This window comes from Podarcis bocagei (assembly GCF_964188305.1).
Source record: "Podarcis bocagei genome assembly, chromosome: 3".
Classification (NCBI taxonomy): domain Eukaryota; kingdom Metazoa; phylum Chordata; class Lepidosauria; order Squamata; family Lacertidae; genus Podarcis; species Podarcis bocagei.
This window is the reverse complement of record NC_138127.1, coordinates 71,185,693-71,206,458: the sequence shown is the minus strand read 5'-3', so window position 1 is coordinate 71,206,458 and position 20,766 is coordinate 71,185,693. Positions and strand designations below refer to the sequence as shown.

The 20,766-nt window shown below is 46.9% G+C and overlaps 1 protein-coding gene and 1 long non-coding RNA gene across 5 annotated transcripts in view; one reads left to right on the top strand and one right to left on the bottom strand.

Annotated features, from left to right (window-relative positions):
* The window catches only part of LOC308583396, a 443,390-nt gene that overhangs the window by 24,923 nt on the left and 397,701 nt on the right, over positions 1 to 20,766 (top strand). The gene's annotated exons all lie outside the window — the stretch shown is intronic.
* LOC308583377 (uncharacterized protein) overlaps positions 4,348 to 20,766 on the bottom strand; it is a 42,695-nt gene continuing 26,276 nt past the window's right edge. For 2 of the 4 annotated variants that reach the window (XM_081187260.1, XM_081187258.1), the window contains 11 exons: positions 19,984 to 20,391; positions 19,441 to 19,560; positions 15,020 to 16,783; positions 14,455 to 14,535; positions 13,107 to 13,193; positions 11,604 to 11,698; positions 9,770 to 9,855; positions 9,017 to 9,083; positions 8,223 to 8,368; positions 6,842 to 6,997; positions 4,348 to 5,682 (listed from right to left, as the gene is read on the bottom strand). In XM_081187260.1, coding sequence (XP_081043386.1) covers positions 5,444 to 5,682; positions 6,842 to 6,997; positions 8,223 to 8,368; positions 9,017 to 9,083; positions 9,770 to 9,855; positions 11,604 to 11,698; positions 13,107 to 13,193; positions 14,455 to 14,535; positions 15,020 to 16,783; positions 19,441 to 19,560; positions 19,984 to 20,391 — 3,249 coding nt within the window. In that variant the 3' untranslated portion in view covers positions 4,348 to 5,443. The remainder of the gene's footprint in view (positions 5,683 to 6,841; positions 6,998 to 8,222; positions 8,369 to 9,016; positions 9,084 to 9,769; positions 9,856 to 11,603; positions 11,699 to 13,106; positions 13,194 to 14,454; positions 14,536 to 15,019; positions 16,784 to 19,440; positions 19,561 to 19,983; positions 20,392 to 20,766) is intronic. The other 2 variants (XM_081187259.1, XM_081187261.1) reach the window with 2 other exon arrangements.

Sequence of the window (20,766 nt, the reverse complement as noted above, 5' to 3'; positions counted from 1 at the left end):
CACTCCGCCGAAATACGCTCCAAAACCCCCCAGATAGTCTGCCGGCCGCCAAGTCTAGTGGCGCCCTGAGCGAGGGTCTCTCCCCAACACTGCCACCTCGAACTGCGTTCTCCCAGCTACCCGAGCGAATCAGCGGCAGGACCCCGGTATGGGCCCCCCCAATATTTTTTATAAGTCGGCGCCCCTGCTTAGATCTGAGGCTTTTATTTGAAAGCAGGACTCTGCTCTGGCACGTGTGAATCAGTAATCAAAGCAGTGCCCTTGAGCAGGTGCAGAGTGCCTCCCCCACCCTAGGGCAGGGCATCCTAGGCGTTGCTGACAGCTCTGCATTGCAGGCAGAAATGCAATAGGTGAAGCTTTCCTGTATCTCCTTATAGATAAATGTTGCCACACACTTTTTAAAATGGTTTCCCTTCCACGCAGAATAAACACAGCAGTTGTAGTTCAGTAACATCAGGATGACTAAAGGATCTCCACACCTGGAGTGGACGATATCAGGCTAGAACTGGACCAAGGGCCTGTTTTAGTTGAAGCCAGCTCTGTACATTGGAACGCAGTGGCTTCAACAGAGACTCCGATGCTGAATGGGGAGCAGCATAGGCTGAGGCAGCCTGAATCAATGGAGCAGGAGAAACCCTAGCAGCAAAGTGTTAACAAAGTGCAGTCTCCTCTTGCCATCTCATGACCTTCATTTCCTGTTTGGGTGCAGATAGCTTGTAGCCTCTTGCCCTCTCTTACACTCTGGAAATCCTGATGCAGGAGGCCCTGCTTCTGAAGGGAAGAGGTGTGAGCACAATTGAATTTCAAAAGAGAGGTGCCAGAATCTCACCTGGAATCTCCTATATCCTTAATGCAAAAACTAGGAGGGCTGCCAGCAGAGAAGGAAAGGTATAGGCCTGTTTGTTCATCCTTGGACCAATGGCAACTCTCAAGGGTATCAGGCTCCAGTTCCTTCACCTCACCTGCTCCTTAATCTTTTACTGGAGATGTGAGGCAGGGGGTGGGCTTGGTACCTTCTGCATATGAAACATGTACTTGAGCATTGAGCCAGGCTCCCTTTGTTTCCAAGGTTAATCAACACTATGGACAGCCATGTAGACTTGGTTCAAAGGCTTTACATTAGGGGTTATCAGTACAGTACCTGCCTTTTCTTGGCGTCCATCAGTTCCCCTCCACTTGCTGAAATTAGGCTTGAAAGAAGCATTCTGTTGTAGCCAAGGAAACAGGATGAGATGGGTGTGTGGTGCCTGCAAATTTGCCATCAGGCTCCAAATGTTTGGTGACTCCTAGCCTATATGCACCATCACTTGCTAAGCAGGCCTTTGCCCCAAATTAAACAGTAAGAACATAAGAAGCTGCTATGGTGTTACTATGGCATTTCTGCACCTCTAGTGGCACTTTCAGAATGTGCACACCTTTTGGACTAATGTCTTTGCGGAAATGGAATTAATGTAAAACACAAAACATGACCACGTCAACTTCATTAGTGCTGTTAGGGATAACAGAAGAAGCCAACCAGCTTTTATGTTATAAAGAATTGCTGATAGTGGTGGTGTGTTTAGAATTTGCCAGGTGTTTGCGTTCTGCAGATAGATTATCTGTTGACTCTTGGTATACTTATGTTTGGACAGTGGTGCTAACAGAGGAAAATGACACGTCAAATACATGCTAAGGGGAAATCAGACCCATTATCCCTCTATGCAGCTTGGCAACCATTCACCTCACATAGAAGCAGTGGGATGGCCAGATATGGAGACCACCTCAATCAGACAGAGGACTTTGGAAAGACTTAGTAGATTGAAGCTGTTATGATTTGCCATGGTCTGTGCTTTTGCACAAACTTTCATACCCCTTTGATGCACCTTGTACTCCCTAAGTGGGACAACCACCAAGTTACTTGTCACTGTATTCGCTTGTTAAGGTTTGGAAAATTAACAAAAAAAGACTATTTTTAAAAGAAAGAAAGAAAGAAAGAAAGAAAGAAAGAAAGAAAGAAAGAAAGAAAGAAAGAAAGAAAGAAGTACCTGCTAGATCAGGTCAATGGCCAATCCAGGCCAACATCCTGTTCTCACACTAGCTAACCATATGCTGATGGGGAAACCTGCAAGGAGGACTAGAGTGCACCAGACCAGAGAGCATAGCTATTACACTTAGTAATTACTGAGAGCCTTATCCTCCATGAATTTGTCTAATCCTTTAAAAAGCCACCCCAAATCCCCAAAAGCAGCATGGATAGCAATACAATGGTAACAAGAGAGCTGGGAAGTTAGTATTCTATAAAGCTAACACAAGCCACTGACTGGTCACACAATGATGACTCTGCAAAACTATACTATGGAACTAGGGTCCTGCCCATGATGATGCTGCAGCCACCACTCTAGAGTTATCACCCATGACTAGAAGCAGCACTCCGGAGTCTCAAGAAGAGATCTGTCTTTGCTCTGGTAAACAGAAATGCTTTTAAACTAGTGATACTACCAGTGAATCCCAGACTTTATATATGTGATGCATCATGTATGTTCTCTACTTCTAGACTAATGCATTCCTGGAGTACAAAACTTGGGGGGGGGGGCATGTGCTACAGAAATGTGTAGTCCTGAGATTGCTTTTGCTACAACAGTCTCACACACCTAATCCCTCTGGAATTCTCTATGCAGGCATGTATAGCTTGCAGCCTATTGATGTTGTTTGAAACAGGCCGGCCCTATCATTAGGTAAGAGTGAGGTGGGTGCCTCAGGCAAGTGGTACTGGAGGACAGAGCCTGCCCTGCACCCTCTAAGCTGGCCTACTGCCACCAAGGGCAGTCAAGGACACGGACTCACTGCCAATGTTGAAATCAGTATTAAATTGCCAGGCTGGTTGGCTTATATGGACAGATCTTGTCCTTCACCTCTTGCAATAAACTGCCTTTTGCTAACCCTGGCAAACTGGGTTTTCAAACATGTATTTGAACCTCTTAGCTCCCATGCGTCTCTCTCTCTCTCTCTCTCTCTCTCTCTCTCTCTCTCTCTCTCTCTCTCTCTCTCTCTCTCTCTCACACACACACACACACACACACACACACACAAGCTATGGTGTGATTCTGGAGAAAAATAATGAACAGGCAAAAAAATTAACTGCATCATTTCCCACTACAGTACTTCCCTGTTCTTAACTGCCCTCCTGAACAAATCAGCTTTTCAGCCCTTAAGAGGGTGTTCACTACAATTACTGTACATGCATCTTTCTATAACATCTAGCGAGGCATAGGTGCTGTAAGTCAGAACTGCACCAGACCACAATATAGCCAACAAAACTGCAGTGCAGACGTGCTCCATGTTTTTCATGCTGCACTCCTAGGTTCACAATTCTGCATATTCAGATTCATATACAGTATTGTCTCTCTCACTACTTCAACTTTTCATGTATAAGAAAACATTTCCGTCTGCAGATCTTAAGAGGCTGAACCGCCTTAATTAGATGGTTACAGATAATTAAAAGCCCCTGCCTTTTAGAGCGGAGCTGCTTCCAGCTCTCCAGGAAACCAGTGCCAATTTCAGCTTAAACACCACCTCTGATTGCCATTCCACACTTTGCTCTTATGAGTGGGCTGAACAAGTTGTCACTGACAGCATGAGATGATTAAACAGGTGTGGCCCACTGCTGGTTGCTTAAAGGCTTCCTCACATTTGATATTTATTATTATTATTATTATTATTATTATTATTATTATTATTATTACTACTACTACTAGTAGTAGTAGTATTTATACCCTGCCCATATGGCTGGGTTTTCCCAGCCACTCTGGGTGGCTCACAGCACATATCAGAACATACTAAAATGTCCAACATTAAAAATTTCCTAATACAGGGCTGCCTTCAGATGTCTTCTAAAAGTCAGATAGTTGTTTATTTCCTTGACATCTGATGGGAGGGCGTTCCACAGTGTGGGCGCCACTACGGAGAAGACCCTCTGCCTGGTTCCCTGTACCCTCACTTCTCACAGTGAGGGAACCAACAGAAGACCCTCGGAACTGGACCTCAGTATGATGTTTGATGTTTTATTTTGTTTTTAATATTTTGTTGGGAGCTTCCCAGAGTGGCTGGGGTATAAATAATAAATTCCCTCACTTCCTCCCATTTGAGAACCCGCCACCATTAAAGGGACAAGCCACCTGTTGTTTTCCAGGTATCATTGGACTACCACTCCCATCGGCCCCAGCCGGCATTGCTCAATGGACAAGGAGTGCCAAGTGTGCTAAGGAGCCTTAGAGCAGGGTTATTCAGCAGCAGGTTCACTGACAGACAGTTAAATAATAACTCCGTAAACTCTATTACACTTTGAAGGAAGGCACACAGACAGCCAACTGGTGTTTTAATGTGGTGTTAATGTCTCTTGAGGAGATGCAACTGACCATTTAACAAGTCTCATTTGCTGCTGCATTAGGCATCTTAGTGCAGGAGAAAAGAAAGCAAACATTAAGGTTTCTTGCGCCCACGCACACACAGTGGAGAACTCACCCTGTATTTCTGAACCATAAAAAGGGTAGGTACAGAAAAACTAGTTCCAAAAGCCTCCACAAACCTTAATCCACGCCCATTCTAAATTAGTAATGTACCAATTTGCCCAAGAAATAATTCCTCTGCTCTGGGCTCTGCTGCAGACTTTAGGACTGACTCAGGTTTGCTGACTATCCAGAATAATCCTTGGCCTGGCTTCTCTCTCTCTCTCTGTGTGTGTGTGTGTGTGTGTGTGTGTGTGTGTGTGTGTGTGTGTGTGTTGACATGTGCATTTTACAGCAGCTTGACCTGCAGAAATCAGGAGATTACACATTATCCCCTGCTAATATCTGTGAAGGCACCAGGTCAAGTTAAAAAAACAAAAGGCAACCCTATATGCCTGCGTAAATAACATAGTCAGGATAATTGGTTCCGAGAAAGCGCTTCCTTTTTTGATCCCATCATGAGCCATGCAAACATTTGTTAGGAAGGAAGAGAAGCAACATGAGTCTTCCACAAACCCCTGCCTTGAATACAAATACAGTATTAATATGTATGTGCCTGGGAATGTATTACCTGATTTCCTATATTAGCTTGTATGTCAAACAAAGGCTGTGCTCTGTGCTTGTAGAGAAAAAGCCCATGGTAGTTGGAATATACTACCCTGCAACAGTATGAATGAGGTGGGGTGGTTTTTAACTTTAATTTTCTTTCTCCCCGAAGACCTTTGACCCTTTCAGCTGCTATTCCCTGGGGTTGCTACCCCTATCAGGGTTGAGTTAAATGGCATAGGGGGCTGAGGAATAAGGGATTGTTTCACTGTGCAGAGCCTACCAGTCCCACCTCTCTCACCCGACCTCCTTGGGAAAAGAGAGAGAGCAAAGGTCAAGCAATGGTGCAGCATAACAGTGTGTCCTGGTAGCCATTGGGCCCAGTCCTGGGCTGAGGAGAATGAGCTGGCATCTCAGTCTTTCTTCCCAAAGAACTTTCTGAAGACAGATTTGTTCTTCTGGCGAGGCGAGGCGCCTTGGCTCCTCTCGCCCAAGGTTTCTCGGGCGCCACCAGGAGAGGCGATGAAGGAATGGCAGCGAGGCCTGGGAGGAGTCGGTACCTGCTCTCCAATGTACAGAGTGACTGAGTAGCTGCTGCCAAGGCCCAAGGGTTCCTTGGACACCGACAAAGGTGTGATCTTCTGGTACGTAGCTGGGGGAAAAATGGAATGGAAAGGTTGCACAGCAGCACCATGAACTGAAAACAAGCAGCAGAATGTGCCAGAGGCTGGTTAAGAGTCTGTGGTACACACAGTTGTTTTACTCCAGAGTATCACGTTCATCCCATCTCTTAAGTAAAGAGAGGAGAAGAGAATTCAGGGCAGTGTTTGAACTGAGGCTTATTATGCCTCTGCCCCAGGATCTTTTCTGGTGCCAAGGCTCAGCCATGGAACATGTGATGTAGTAGTAGTACTACTACTACTACTACTACTAGACCACCTTGTCTCTGAGTATGTTCAGAATATGCTTTCCCCTCACCAAGGAACGCCTACCTCCACCCACAACATATTTAGGTACAATGCACAGTTCTGGTCATTATCGTTCAAGCCCTAAATGGCTTAGGACGAAGACTCTATTGTCCATACAAAACTGTCCCATTTTCTACATGCTGTGGGAGAGGCCTTTCTTTGTGGTGTCTGTCCCCCGCACAAAGTACACTAGGTGGGGACAAGAGAAAAGAGCCATTCCTGTTGTAACTCCCAGGATGTACAATTCCAAGGCCTGTAAGATTAAGCACACACCATCTTTGTTTACTTTCTGGCTGTTGCTTGCATACTTTATTGTTTCTGAAGGTCTGCATTTTATGCGATTCAGGCCCTCCAGAAATTGTTTTTGGAAAATTGTAATATTGCTGTTTCTTCTTCTTTTAAAATGTGACTACTTTCACTTTGCGGGGGCGGGGGCGAGGGACAAGGGATATGCTATACATATGTAGTGTCTGCACAGCCTACAAAGGTAACAAGCTTCAACTTCAGACATGTGCCATTGATTCAAAAGCGTGTTGCTGACACCTAATGGCGACATTAAGCAATGAACTTGTTCCTTTGAGAATAACCGTGCTTTGAATGAATGCAGCCAAGCACTGAAAATAGCATAATGATATCATGCTGGGTACACAACAGACTGGATTTAGTCAGAGAGATTTCAGCTGCATTTGAACAGAAGTCAGTTGGCAAAGGGCCAAACTGAGCAAATGCAGAACATGAGCAAATGAACAAACTCAGATTTCCCTGTACAAACAGGCAGAGGGGTAGAGGTAGCCTCAACCCCAGTTAGTAACCCATTCTTCTTCAAGGTTATACAGTATGTACCTGAGGTAAAGGAATATGATCGCCTCTTGTTCGCCACTAGCCCATAGTCCTCTTCCTCAAAAATGTAAGGTTCCTGCGACCTTGTAGATGCTGTAGGAGAGCACTGCCTCAGACTGTGATCTGTGGTAAAAATGGCAGCAGATTTCTGGCTGTCTTCTAAGAGGAGAGTAAGGAAGAAATCAAGGATGTGACACAGAGGCAGACCTCCAGGGATTCCTTACTACTATTTTTATTTATTTAACTGAACTTACCACATTATACCAAAGTCTCAAGATGATTTAAAATAATGGACCAAAAAAAAAATCAACAACAATAATTTACACATTTAAAAATGCAGCACAGTCATCAAAATCACAAGGGTCACAATAAAATCAAGGAGCCCTCTCCCCTGACTGTCTTAAGCAGAACCAACATCAACAGCTAGAAATATTCCAGCAGCAACAGTGAGGTGCTGCTCTTCTTTGTCATGGCCTTTGAAACCTTAAAAACGTATTTTAGGACCCACTCTATGCTCTTGATGGTCACCTGTTTTTACTGTTTGTAATATTGTTTTTTTAAAAATTGTTGTAACCTGCCTGGGACTTCATAGTAAAGGGCTGGTAAGAAATCTAAATAAAGAAAGAACAACAAGGAGAATATCAAAGACCTGACAGAAGATAAAAGTCTGTGCCTCATACTGTAAATATCTTAACATAGTCACTAGGCAAGCTTCATTTGGAAGAGCATGACACAAGGGGGGGGGGCACCACTGAGAAGGCCCTCTCTCTTGTTGCCACCATCCAAGTTCTGTCAACAGGGGCACTCTGAGGAGGGTCTCCAAAGAGTATCTTAAACTGACTGAGCAGGCTCATATGGAGAAAAGGGTACCATGAAGTATTGGGGTCCAAGCTACATAAGGATTTATAAGTTAAAACCAACGCTTTGAATTAGGCCCAGAAATGTATCAGAAGCCAGTGCATGGAGTAAGACCTACTGTAATGCATTCAGATTGTCTGATCCTATTGGCAGTATGGTTGCTGAATTCTGCACCAGTTGCAGTTTCTGGACCATCTAGAAAGGCAGCCTCATATATAATGCATGTAAGGAATGCACTTGGGAGGTTATGAGGCCACAGACCACCAAAGCTAGATTATTTATGTCACGACATGGATAGCTGAAGCTGATAGAAATAATTCTGCACCACAAGGCTACATTTGCCCCCATGGACAGCAATGGACCCAATAGTTGCTTTAATCCACAAACCACATCCTTCAGGTAAGTGCAACCCCCTCCCGAATTGCTTGCAGAATCATATGAGACTGCTCAGTCTGGAAGGCCACAGGTCCCCTATCCCTGCTTTAAAGAGAACCCTCAAGAAACTGCGAACAGCCCACACACACACCTGTCCGTGATTCTGCTGAATCCAATAGGTCATCTTGATTTTCGTAAGGCAGCTGCAGCCTGACACTTGATCTGGGCAAGAGTATGGCCTCTTGGCTCTTGGCTGTGAGAGACTGATGAGGGCCAAGGAAGTGAGGAACTCCATGGCTAGGGGAAAAAATGGAAGCAGCAGAAAATAGAGAAATGGTCTCACATACCCAGCTGCACAGGGCTATGCCAAGCTAGAGTAAAATTTAGTTGTAGCAAAGGTAATACAAGCCACCATAATCACAGCCTGGGTCTAGAATATCTAAATGGGACATTTGATGTACCAGTGGTTTCTACACAGCTGAGAAAATTCAGCAGATTGCACAATAATGGGATGTGAACATATTGGCGGGTGGGGAGCACAAGGAAGTTGCTATCACTAATAAAGGCAGAAATTAGAGCAGAGCAGCAAGGGGCAAATGGGATCACTCCTAAACAGGATAACTAATGGCCTCAGCTCAAATTGTCCTACATACACTTCTAAATCTTAAGCTGCCCTTAAAAAGGGAGAGAGAAGAAAAAGAGGAACACATACCAATTTGCATTCCAAAATTTGAATTTTGGTTTGAATGCATACAAATCCCAAAACCTGTTTTTTTGTTTAATATGCTGAGTTTGACAAAATAGCACCATATGATTTATGAGAAGATCTACTTGCCACTGGACAGGAGTCCTCATTAGGACAAATGTTATGAGAAGAACTTTTTAAAAAGCTAGCCCCTGCCCCCAGCAAATACAGCTGGATCAAGCTTTGCTTATAGTAGTTACCTAACAGCAGAGGTCGTCTCTTGGGCAGTCTGGGAAGCTGACTGGAAAAAGTCCACTTCAGGCAAGCCTTTGAGGAAAGAAAAGCAAATACTGAGAGATGGCTTTTGAAAATCAAGAGTGTTGTTCACCTAAACAAACCTGAGGCATAGGTCTGTTCCACATGCTTGCTGCCTTGCAATAGAGAGTGGTAGTCTCTGTGATAAGCAGACTTTTAAAACTACATATCATTCACCTGTTTTGCCACACGCCCACTTGTTTCTGGGGTGTACACCTAAAAAATGCAATGTGTACAGTAGCCCATAGAACCTACGGGACAGACTATTATTCTTTACACAAAAGGAATGGAGCCCAGGAGCCAACTGTTTTGCAGAAAACCTTGTAACTAAACTGGAATCTGAGCTCCAGCCTCCCACGTGCAAGTCCCAGCACACTATGGGCCTTCTCTATGTCAAAGATGAATCCCCCTTCTGAACTCAGGTCTGACTCAGTTACAGTGGGAAATGTGGGAGATATAAAGTCTGGCACAAATATAAAACCAGTTACCAAAAACATGACATGGCATTGCTGCTTCTCTCAACAGTGAACTTGAGGGGGAACCAAGAGTGCCCATGTGGGCCTCTCACTCATGTAGACCACCAGAGTGGTCTGTAGGAGGCCTCAAATTACCTCTTGTTCCTGAGTGGTAACCATATCTCCTTCCCTTAGACCTCCAATGCCCCCACGGTCTCTTCCTTATAATTACTTCAGTCTTACCTGAGTTCTGCTGCAATTTGGTAATCCACTCCTGCATGAGTGGCTCAGTAGGAGCTCTAAGGAGGTACTTGGAGCCATCCTTCAACCTGGGGTATGCAAGGAAATCAGCTGAAGGAATTTGATGGGGATACAGATACAACAACCAGCACCAGCCTCAAATACCTAGCAGTCTAGGAGCTAGAAGCAGGCACCCTCCACAAAGATTTCTATAATCACCATTTATGCTGTTCAGGGGCTGGCATTTCATCCATGTCCCCACAATGGAACCCAGGCATGTTCAAGTCTTTCTTTCCCAGATCGATCGATCGATCGATCGATCGATCTATCTATCTATCTATCTATCTATCTATCTATCTATCGTGGTACCTCGCAAGACGAACGCCTCGCAAGACGGAAAACCCGCTAGACGAAAGGGTTTTCCGTTTTGGAGGCGCTTCGCAAGACAAATTTCCCTATGGGCTTGCTTCGCAAGACGACAGCCCATAGGGAAATATCCGGGACAGCGGGGAAGCGCAGCGCGTCTTCCCCACTGTCCTCGGACCTCCTCCGAAGCCGGGCGGTGGGGCGGGAACGCCTCCTCCTGCCGCCGCCGGGTTTCGGAACAATGCTCCGAAGCCGGGCGGCGGGGAGGGAACACCTGCCCCCGCCGCCGGGCTTCGGAACGATGCTCCGAAGCCGGGCGGCGGGGCGGGAACACCTGCCCCCGCCACCGGGCTTCGGAACGCGGCTCCGAAGCTGGGCGGAGGGGCGGGAACACCTGCCCCCACCGCCCGGCTTCGGAACGGTGCTCCGAAGCCGGGCGGCGGGGCGGGAACACCTTCTGAAGGCGGGCGGGGGGCGAAAGTCTTTGTTCCCCCCTGCCTGCCTGTCCCGGAGGGCTTTTGAAGGCAGGCGGGGGGGGAGCAAAGACTTTCGCCCCCCGCCCGCCTTCAGAAGAGGTCCAGGACCTCTTCTGAAGGCTGGCGGGGGGCAAAAGTCTTTGTCCCCCCTGCCTGCCTTCCCAGGGGCTTTTAAATCGCCCCGGACAGCGGAGAAGTCCTCCGCTGTCCCGGGGCGATTTTAAAATGCCGCCTGCCAGCATTTTAAGATCGCCCGGACAGGGGAGAAGTCCTCCGCTGTCCCGGGGTTTTTTAAAATGCTGGGGGTGGGAAGAAAAGCCCTTGTCCCCCCCCCCAGCCTTCAGAAGAGGTCCGGGGACAGACTGTCCCCGGACCTGGTCTGAAGGCGGTTTCCCTAGGAACGCATTAATTGATTTTCAATGCATTCCTATGGGAAACCGTGCATCACAAGACGAAAAACTCGCAAGACGAAGAGACTTGCGGAACGAATTAATTTCGTCTTGCGAGGCACCACTGTATCTTACCGTCCTTCATCTGAGGATCATCGGGTCTCTTACAATATAAAAACACAAACATACATAACAACAAACGAAACAATATTCCCACCAGTTTAAAAGGCCACATATTGATTAATTAGTCAAACGCCTGGGAGAATAATGTTTTCATTTGGCACCTAAAGATTTGTAATGAAGGCTCCAGGCAAACCTCCCTGGGGAGAGCATCCCACAAATGGGGAGTCACCACAGAAAAGGCTGATTCTCGTGTTGCCACCCCCCAGAGCTCTCATGGAGAAGGGCCTCAGATGATGACTGCAGGATCCAGATCAATTCTTATGGGAAGAGGCTGTCCCTGAGGTATTACGGTTCTGAGTTACCTTTAGTTTTCTTTTTAAAATCTGTAATAGTATTATTATTTAGCATTTATTACCCCTTTATAGAGCTTAATGTACGCTGCGTATATTATCTTGTGAAGGAAAAGAAATAGAGGTTACTCACTGTAGTGTGAAACAGTTGTTCTTTTTGATATACTCTGTTTCTAGGGTGCAAACGGCTCCACGGAGGTTCAGTGGTAAGGCCACTACAGAACTCTGCTGTGCAAAGGAATGCAAATGATAAAAGTCCCTGGAATTAGAAAGTCACTGTTTTTAAGTTGCATGTCAGTACAAATATGTATTTGTAGGACCCTTCTTGTTTCTGTTGTTTTAAACTGTTTTTAACATTGTGTTTTTAATTGTTGTAACCTACCCAGGGAACTTAAGATGAAGGGTGCATAACTAACAATAATAATATTTTCACATGAATAAGAGTTCAACTGGAGAACCAGGGAGCAATGTCCGTGGCAAAGCTGTTCTTTCTGAAGTTATAAATTAGGGACAGGTTTTAATGGGGGGAAAGGCAGGCATGGCTGCTGAGTCTGAAGAAAGGGACTGCTTGAGTTTACTGCTCTGCCTTTCTTCAGCTGCATACACACCATGCCTTTAAAGCATCCCCACCCACCAAAAGAAACCTAGGAAATAGTTCGTTCTGAGTGTATGAAACAGTAGGTCTGTGAGGTGTAAACTACAATTCCCAGGATTCATGGGGTGAGGATGTGCTTTAAAAGGCATGGTGTGCATGCAGCCTTTGTTTCTTCAGTTACAAACTGCAGGGCTCTCTTGGTGGTGGTGCTCTCACACTCTGAAGTGGGCTCCTATTAGCTATTTCACTCTTCTCTTGGGTGGGCCTGTGCTGGTACACTGAGCTTTTAAATTTGTTGAGCTTTTCTTCTGCCAACGCTGCCCGGCGGTTTTGAGATTTGCCACTTATGACTAGACTTGGTTTTACTGTGATTTGTGGACGGTCTTTATTTTAGTTTTAGATGTAAGTTAGTCTTTACAAGAATTTCAAGTTCTATTTTGGCAGAGAATGTACTGAAGGTTTAGACAAAAATAAATGCAATCGGCAAAGTGCAGATGCTTGACAATCTATGCATGCCAAACATTCACAGGAGATGTCAGTAGGCGAAGGGCTATACAGGATATGAAAATGCTGGAGGCAGTGCTTTTTTTCCTGGGGGGATGCAGGGGTACGCATACCCCTAAACATTTTGTGAATCTAAGCTTGGCCTGATTGAGGGGCTGGTGCAGTGGTACCTTGGGTTACAGACGCTTCAGGTTACAGACTCCGCTAACCCAGAAATAGTACCTCAGGTTAAGAACTTTGCTTCAGGATGAGAACAGAAATCGTGCTCCAGCAGTGCAGCGGCAGTGGGAGGCCCCACTAGCTAAAGTGGTGCTTCAGGTTAAGAACAGTTTCAGGTTAAGAACAGACCTCTGGAACGAATTAAGTACTTAACCTGAGGTACCACTGTATTTCATTATGAGTAGGGAAATCGTGCCCCTAAACAATTTTTTAAGAAAAAAACCACTGGCTGGAGGTATGTGAAAATGTGACACAGGCGTTACTCATACCCATTTCTTATCTCCATTTGTGTCTGGGCATCTCACTGCCTACCATTACCTTGAGGGTGTCTTTCTTGTCCTGGTAGAAACACAAAGTTTGTCTCATCAGTACTGTGTGGAATGTGTTCCAGGAACGACAATTTGCCTAGGAGAAGAGAAATGAAAAGATCAGATCTGAAGTAGGTGAAGAGTTAAGGTTGGTTCATAGGGTGACCTGTTCACACGGTTTCATGTGCATGAAGTCTCTATCTGCCTGTGCTTGCCTCCAGAGTAAGGCCCCTCCCTTCCCCTGGAGGCAAAGATAGGCAACTATTGCCTGAGAGCCCCTTCTAGCTCTTCAAAGCATGGGAACATGAACATTAGTGCAAAGGAAAAGTGAACATCACCTTCAGATATATGGTCAGCTTACTCTGGACCTTATGTTTCCACCTCCTGTCTGCAGCAGCTACAGTTGGCAGTACAGTATAAGAATAAAATCCACAAGTTTTTCGTCATTTGGAAAGGCCCTTTGCCTTCTGCACCACCCACACTGTGCTGGTTTAAGCTAGGCCAGTGATCCAGATCCTTATATCCACACCCCATCACAGGCGACATTTTCCCAGTGGGTGGGGCTATCCACCTGTCAATCAGTTGATGACACAATAGCGTCAACTGGCCTGTATTTCTCTGTGTGGTTTGAAATAAAAATGTGCAGACAAAATCTGCAAAGTGGCAACTAGCTGCCTTTCATCCAAACTTTGCCTTTACCTGCTCCACACCTGACTTCAGGTACAGAGCAGGTGGGCATGGCTTCATGAAACAGCCTCGTAGGCCTACAGACTGGAAGTTTTCCCACCCCTGGGTTTAGACATAACCATGGCTTGGTATTATGTGAATAAGCAGCAAGGAGCCTCAGTTTCATGAGTTCAGCCACCAAGCCTTGTGCAGATCCTGGCTTGGATCAAACCATAGCTAGTTTGTCACACGGCAAACTGTTATTTATGCTTCCCCTGCAAATCAGGATCGAATCTTGGTTTGCTGTTATGCCTGAACCACCTCACTCAGAAGTGTTTCTGTGTGTGTTGATATAAGTCAGAGCTTTCCAAATTGTGTGTTGTGACACGTTAGTGGGTCAGCTGCAGTGTGTAGATGTGTCACACGAATGCTCCCTGCGCTGCTCCTGGGGCTGGAAAGGGGTTAGTTCAACCTCTGGCTTGTTAGTAAAACTGAATTACTGTGTCATGAAACGATGCATGTCTAAAAAGTGTGTCATCAACATGAAAAGTTTGGAAAGATCTGCTGTACAGGGCTAGGCTCTGTTGAAGTGTTACTGGAACACCAATGAAGTTGTTTCTTGGTGGCAAGTCACTGGCATCCATATTTCACATCCCCCTCCCTCACATAATGCCACGCAGCTCTGACAGTACCTTCTTGCCTCCTGCCTGCAACAGATGCTTCCTCTCCAAAGCTCCTTCCATCATCTGAAGCTCTAGTTTACTGGGAAGATTCTAGAAAGAGGCAGGCAACAATGAATGAAGCAACCACAATGAAAGCAGCAGTGTTTCAAATACGAAGGCATTTTAACACCACATTCCCGAAAACAGAGCAAAAAAGAAGAAGTGTACTTTGAGCAGTCACTGATTCATGGAAAAGACATACATTGTATGGCTCATGCTAGGAAAGTGTTTGGAGATCTCCCCCCCCCCCCAGACAAATCAGGAACAGTACTGATGTAAACATCTCAAGGGTAAGCATCTCATTAGCTAGGAGATCTGTATCTCCTTTAAAAGAAAATACTCCACATATACGGAGTTGCTGGTTCCTGATAGGAAAAAAATACACATTTTAATAATTGTGCAATGAGAAACTGCTTAAGTACACATTGCAGATCAATGCCAGCAGTATCCAGGGACTTGAGGAAAAGAACAGTAAACGCCTGGTTTCCAGGCATACAATCCCCACCCCTGCCCCATAGAAGCCAATGGTTCTGACCTTGGCAGTACTTCTGCCCTCTGCCTGAAGCTTCTGTTGGGCCCCTGGGCAGGTACTCTGCAGTGACCTCACAGCTGCAGCTACTGCCCCTTCTGATGGCTCCTGGACAGAAGGCATGGGTGCCCGGCACCGACTCGGACTGTCACAACTAGTCCCTCTTTCTCGTTCAGACCTCTGAAGCAGCTGGGCAGAGGTGGGGAGCTTGAACTTAGCCACCAACAAATTGTCTGCCGCTGCCAGGAGGAGTCTTGCACCAGAGCTGTCTGGACTTTGCATCTTATCCACCTTTCCAGCAGGGCTGCTGTGGATTCCTGAGCTTTTCTTGTGCTTCTCCACATTGCTCCATATGGCCTGCAGCTCCTCTTCCTCCTCTTCAAACAACTCGTGGGCAGGGTGACAAGCCTCCGGCAACTTTGGCCCTTTAGTCGTGCTTCCTCCAGGAGCCGGGACAAGAGGGTCCAGCACTGAGGGTGTTGGGGTGCCTAGTTCACATTCAAATACAGACAGCTTGGCAGGAGATTTGACCCCCAGGTGGAGGAACGAGGGCGAGGTTCTCACACAGCTTCCCTTTTCTTCTGCCCCATTCACAGCAGGGTTCTTAGCTTTGGCTATACTGGAAACTGCATCGGAGCTGCCTGTGTGCTTAGCAGGTGAGGGCTTCAGCTTCACCCGGGATGCTTCTCTGACTTTGTGGTCAGCCGGACCCTTTACCTGCGCCTCCTTGGAGCTGCCAGTTGTACCCAGTGAGGTAGCTAGTCTGTCCCACTCTATACCTATCTGCTCATGCAGGACACTAATGCGGGATAGCCGGTTCTGCTTGAAATCCAGGAAGTCATCATTAGGACTGCTCTGGCTATTTGGACTCTGCCTGTCTTCTCCAGAAAGAGCAACGAAGCAGGCCTTCTGCCTGCTGTAGCTTGGGTTGATGCTCACCTCTTCAAACCATGTGCCTCCCTTACCCTGGGGAAGCTTGTCACGAGCGTCTTCAGGCCTGAGGGGCCTCTGGTGCATGACTGGCTGCCCTCCAAGCACCCTCTTTTGCAGGCTACTACCAACTTCCTGCACTTTTGCTCCAGCTGGGCTGCTCCGAGCTCCCTGGCAGGCCTGTCTTATTCCCTTCCTTCCTGCTGCTCCCTCTTTTGCTACTCTGATGGTATCATGGATATTCCTTAGGACTGTGGGATCCTTGGGGAGCTCCAGGCTCAGGACAGAACCGAGAGAAAGATGCTGGCATGTGTTGCTCATCCGCTCTGCCAATGACGGGGGGCTGTTGAGACCTCTGCTCTCTCTTGGGAACACGTGACATCCAGATACTTCCCTAACCGAGTCACATTCAGCGTCAATAGCCCGTGCCAATGGGTTCTTCACATAGTCTGTCAACTCTCTGCAGGGTGCTGGGCACTCTGCCTGCAAGGCCTGTGCCCTCCTGTTACCCTTTGGGGGCCAGGTGCTACTAGTGCTGCGCCTCTCCCCTTGCCCTGCCTGCAGGTCGCTTGGTTCGGTTCCCATGATCCCTTGCAAGGTGAGGAGCTGGGCATCTTCTGCCTCCACTCTGCCTTTTCTCTTCAGGCTCCGTAAGAAGCAGCTGGAGCTGATCTTGGGCAAGGTGTGGAAGGCTGAGGTGCCCCACCCAGGACTGGGAAATGGGGAAGAGTGAGCTCCGGGAGGCGTTTGCTTAGCAGGCTGCAGCATAGTAGAGCTTCCACAAACCATGCCTCCATCTCTGTCTCCCTCTTTCTCCTTCACGTGCAAATAGGTGCTCACCTGCGGAAAGAGGGAAGACCCAATGAGGAGCACTCTTCGAATTGCACAATGTCACTGGAGCCTCAACCTACCTATTTTGGATGCCACAGCAGCAAACTGACATGCACTAGCACATGCTCCTTTCAACTCAGCGAGTATACATGCATGCATGTTCATTAATCGTAGCAGACACTAAGGTAGACTGTCCACAACAGGTTCCAGGATGTTAGGATCACTTTAGTTCAGTCCTAGGGAGTGGCAACAAAACTTCTGGCTTACCATGGTTCCAAGCTTACTACTGGAGACAACCCAACTCTGCTGGGCTTTCCAGAAGGGGCACACTGCCAACTTGCAAGGTTGCTAGATGCACCCCACTCTACTTCACGATAGATGATGCAGCCTGAAAAGAGGCTACAGAACTCAGTATGAAATATTGCAGTAGAAACTGAAGAGCCCAGCATGATTGGGTGTGTGTGTGTGTGTGTGTGTGTGTGTGTGTGTGTGTGTGTACCACGATAGCAGCTATGGGCTGTGCTACAGTTGAGGCCAGCTCAGGGCCAAATGAAATGTGCATGAAGAATCTTACATTGTATGGTTTCAGATTGCATGTGGTGCAGATTGCATGTTCCTTGTAAAAAACAAAGAAACAAAGAAACCCTTCCTCTACATAGAAAGCTATCACAACAGGAAGAGAACTGGGCTTAAATAAACCCTTAGGCAGGGACTCAGCTAATACATAGAACACATGCTTGCAGAATGCATGTAGAAGATTCTGGGTTCCTTTTGCGGCCTCTTCAGAAAAATCTGAGAAAACTCCAGTCTGAAATGTGGAATAGCCACTGCCTTTCAGAGCAGACAATCCTGAAATAGAAAGATTAGTGATCTGACTGTATCAGGCCTCTATAAGATCTGGCTCTATAAAGTATGAGCGCCTTGATGTACCAGGGGTATTCTATGCACATGAATCAGCTCTCAGTATAACAGGAATCCCCTTCCTGCAACAGCTGCAGGAGATGTCTAGAAGTTTAATTCAGGAATTATTACTGTACACAGTAGAGGCTGATGTTCCTTTCCCTTCATGACTGGCAGCTGACTTTCTAAATGAATACACTTTATAGCCCTGAAATCCTCCTCTCCAGTTCACAAGTTGTTGGAGCTACTGTAGCGTCTATGCTCAGGCACCTCGCCAGAAACTAGTTTTGGACAGCATGCCTCAGCCTTTCAATTGTAGCAGCTACCCACCTGCTTCAATCCCTAATTATCTTCTCACCGTGCCCTTTTAATCACAATTGCTAATGTGTGAGTGATTACGAAGACTTGCTTGCTAGCAAATAGGTGTATTCCTCTTCTCGCGCAACCCTCAGTTCATCTCATCCCCAAATCACCACAAGACTCTGAAATCTTGTTCATGGGACAACCCAAAGTGAGTTTTTCTTGTCATGTGGGTCATTTCCTCACAGCAAACTAGTTTGGCCTGCCTTCAGCCCGTATCAAGAGGCAGTGCACTTCAGGCTCGTTTCCTGTTTCCTCTAGCAAATCTGGTAGCTCTTCTGCTGTGGGATATGAATTATTGTGCTGAGGAAGACATCTCCATATTCCACTGTGCTGGCTGCACATTTAAACTCTGGTTTGTCTGTTTGGATGGTCCTGTGCCTCTAAGAATATTCCAGAAGGGGGGATTCCTGGCAATAATATGACCAAGTTGTGCCAGCTGAAATTCTCTTAAAAGGTACAGAATCCACATTTTGTGCTGCACATGGCAACCCTGTGCTTTAACCAGGAGAAGTCACAAAATATTTGAAGGTGTTTCTCCTAAGGGGGCATCTCCTCAGGAGTACAGGTGCAAGCACAGAATGCATATCTAGCCCAGTGTTTCCCAACCACTGTTCCGCGGCACACTAGTGTGCCGCGAGATGTTGCCTGGTGTGCCACGAGATGTTGCCTGGAGGGAGGCGGGCGAGTCGGGCGGCGAGAGGCAGGGCGGCGGCGGCGAGGATAGGCCGCCCAGCGCGGGGCTCTTGCTGACTGCCTGCCTGGCTGTCTGCGAGCTCGGCGGGCAGCGCCTCCGTCCGCAGCGCCCGCCTCGTGGCTCTCATTCCCTGCCCCTGCCAAAGCTCACCCAGCCAAGCCGTGCTCTCCTTCCTGCCTCGCTTTGCTGCCTCCTCCCCCCCCCACCCCAAAGCTTGGAGGTTCCCCGGCAAGGGGGAGGGAAAAAATTGAAACTTACACTTTCGTGCGTCCCTCCCGGCGTGACGCTGTGCGCTGACGTCACGGGGCTGTAATGGTGGTGTGCCGCGAGATTTTTTTCATCAAACAAGTGTGCCTTTGCCCAAAAAAGGTTGGGAAACACTGATCTAGCCTATTCACCATAGCCTTGGAAAGGAGAGACACAGCATCTCTGTGACCTCTTAACATTTTGGAGATGCCATTTAAGTGATATAGGAGAAGGGAACAAAGCTGTTGAGACTCCAACTTGCTAAGTCCCAAGCCGGCTAGCCAGACCAATGGTCAAGGACGATAGCCAAGTCACATCTGGAGCGTTTCCCTCTCCTAATTTAGGAGCTGCCTTTTGAAGGAGGCTATTGGATGGGTTAGTCAAGGTTTCCTTGCACCATGCAACCACTCTCAGTCTGACATGCTTCATCGTCCATTCTCTCTCCCCCACTGCTCCATGTTACCTCTTCTGCATGCTGGCGGGGTGGCCTTTTCTTTCTCTTTAAACTACCCAAAGTACTTCCTAAAAGCCCCTGGCAACGTTTCCAGAAAGCTTTACAGGCTGAGGATTTAGTTTCAGAGAGCTGGATTTTTAGGAAAGAGAGAGACAAAAAATAAAAAATAAAAGTGAAGGAATAGCAAGGATGACCTGCAAAAGCCAGGAAGAAAAGGGCAAAATCAGTGCCTGACCCATGAAAAGGAAGCTCTAGAACTCCACGCCTGGCAGTGGCTTAAACGAGAAGTAAAAAAGCAACAGTCTCCCTGATTCAGAGTGTCCATTAACATCTTAATGCTCACAGGGAAGTTAGAAGTTCTCCACTTGCAAGCCTTAGCCTTTAAGCTTGGCACTCCCTCACTTGACACCCCACTTCTGTCCTGCCCGGACACTTGGCAATACTTTGCATCATGAAAACACTGCCTCCCTTTGCCACAGGGGCACTTATTTGATGTCCTGGGGATAGCAAACAGCTCTATCAATGTCACACCTAAAGTAAAGGGCAACTTACCTTGTGCAAGGTTTCCGGTCCCATTGATGGTGCTGCTCCAACCTGGCTTCCTGTGGCCTCTCTCCCTGCTTTCTTCCCAATGCTCAGTATCAAGTTCACTGTGCCACCCAGACTGCCAGGGCCTGGCTGGGGCACCAGCAGCACAGGGGTTTCCAAGGGTTCTAGGATCAGAGTCTCCTTCGGGACGTCCATCTCAAAGGGCAAGTGGTTTTCCAATTCTTCCAAACTCTGCCTGTGCCCTGGAAGAACATCCAGGGTAGACAGCACTGCAGTGGAGACCGATTTGCTCTCTTGCTGTGCTGCTGAACCATTTTGGAGGGAGCTGAGGGTGAGTGGAGGCCTCTCAGAAACACTGGAGTTTAGGATACCATTTGCTTCACCCACACCTGATTCAGGAACTACTTTAATCTGTGGAGTAAGGTAATACAATGAAGAATGAAATTGCAGCGATAGCTTCTTTGTTAATTCTAGGATTTCCTGTTAAAATGGCATCTCCCCCACCTAAAGACCAATACATGAAGCTTAAAATTTCCTCTACTCACGTGTGTGTGTGTGTGAGTGTGAGTGTGAGTGTGAGTGTGTGTGTGAACAGCAGCCAAAGATTATGTCAATATGTATTGCTTGGTATGTTATAGAAAGGCAAATAAAAATTTATGCAAAAAAATATACAGGTCTTTATGAGGCAGAATAGCAACAAGATAGATAATATACACATGGGGAAATTGTGTAGGTATTCCACCAAGTTTAAAATAAGACAGATTTCTAAGCGTGGGGTGGGGGTGG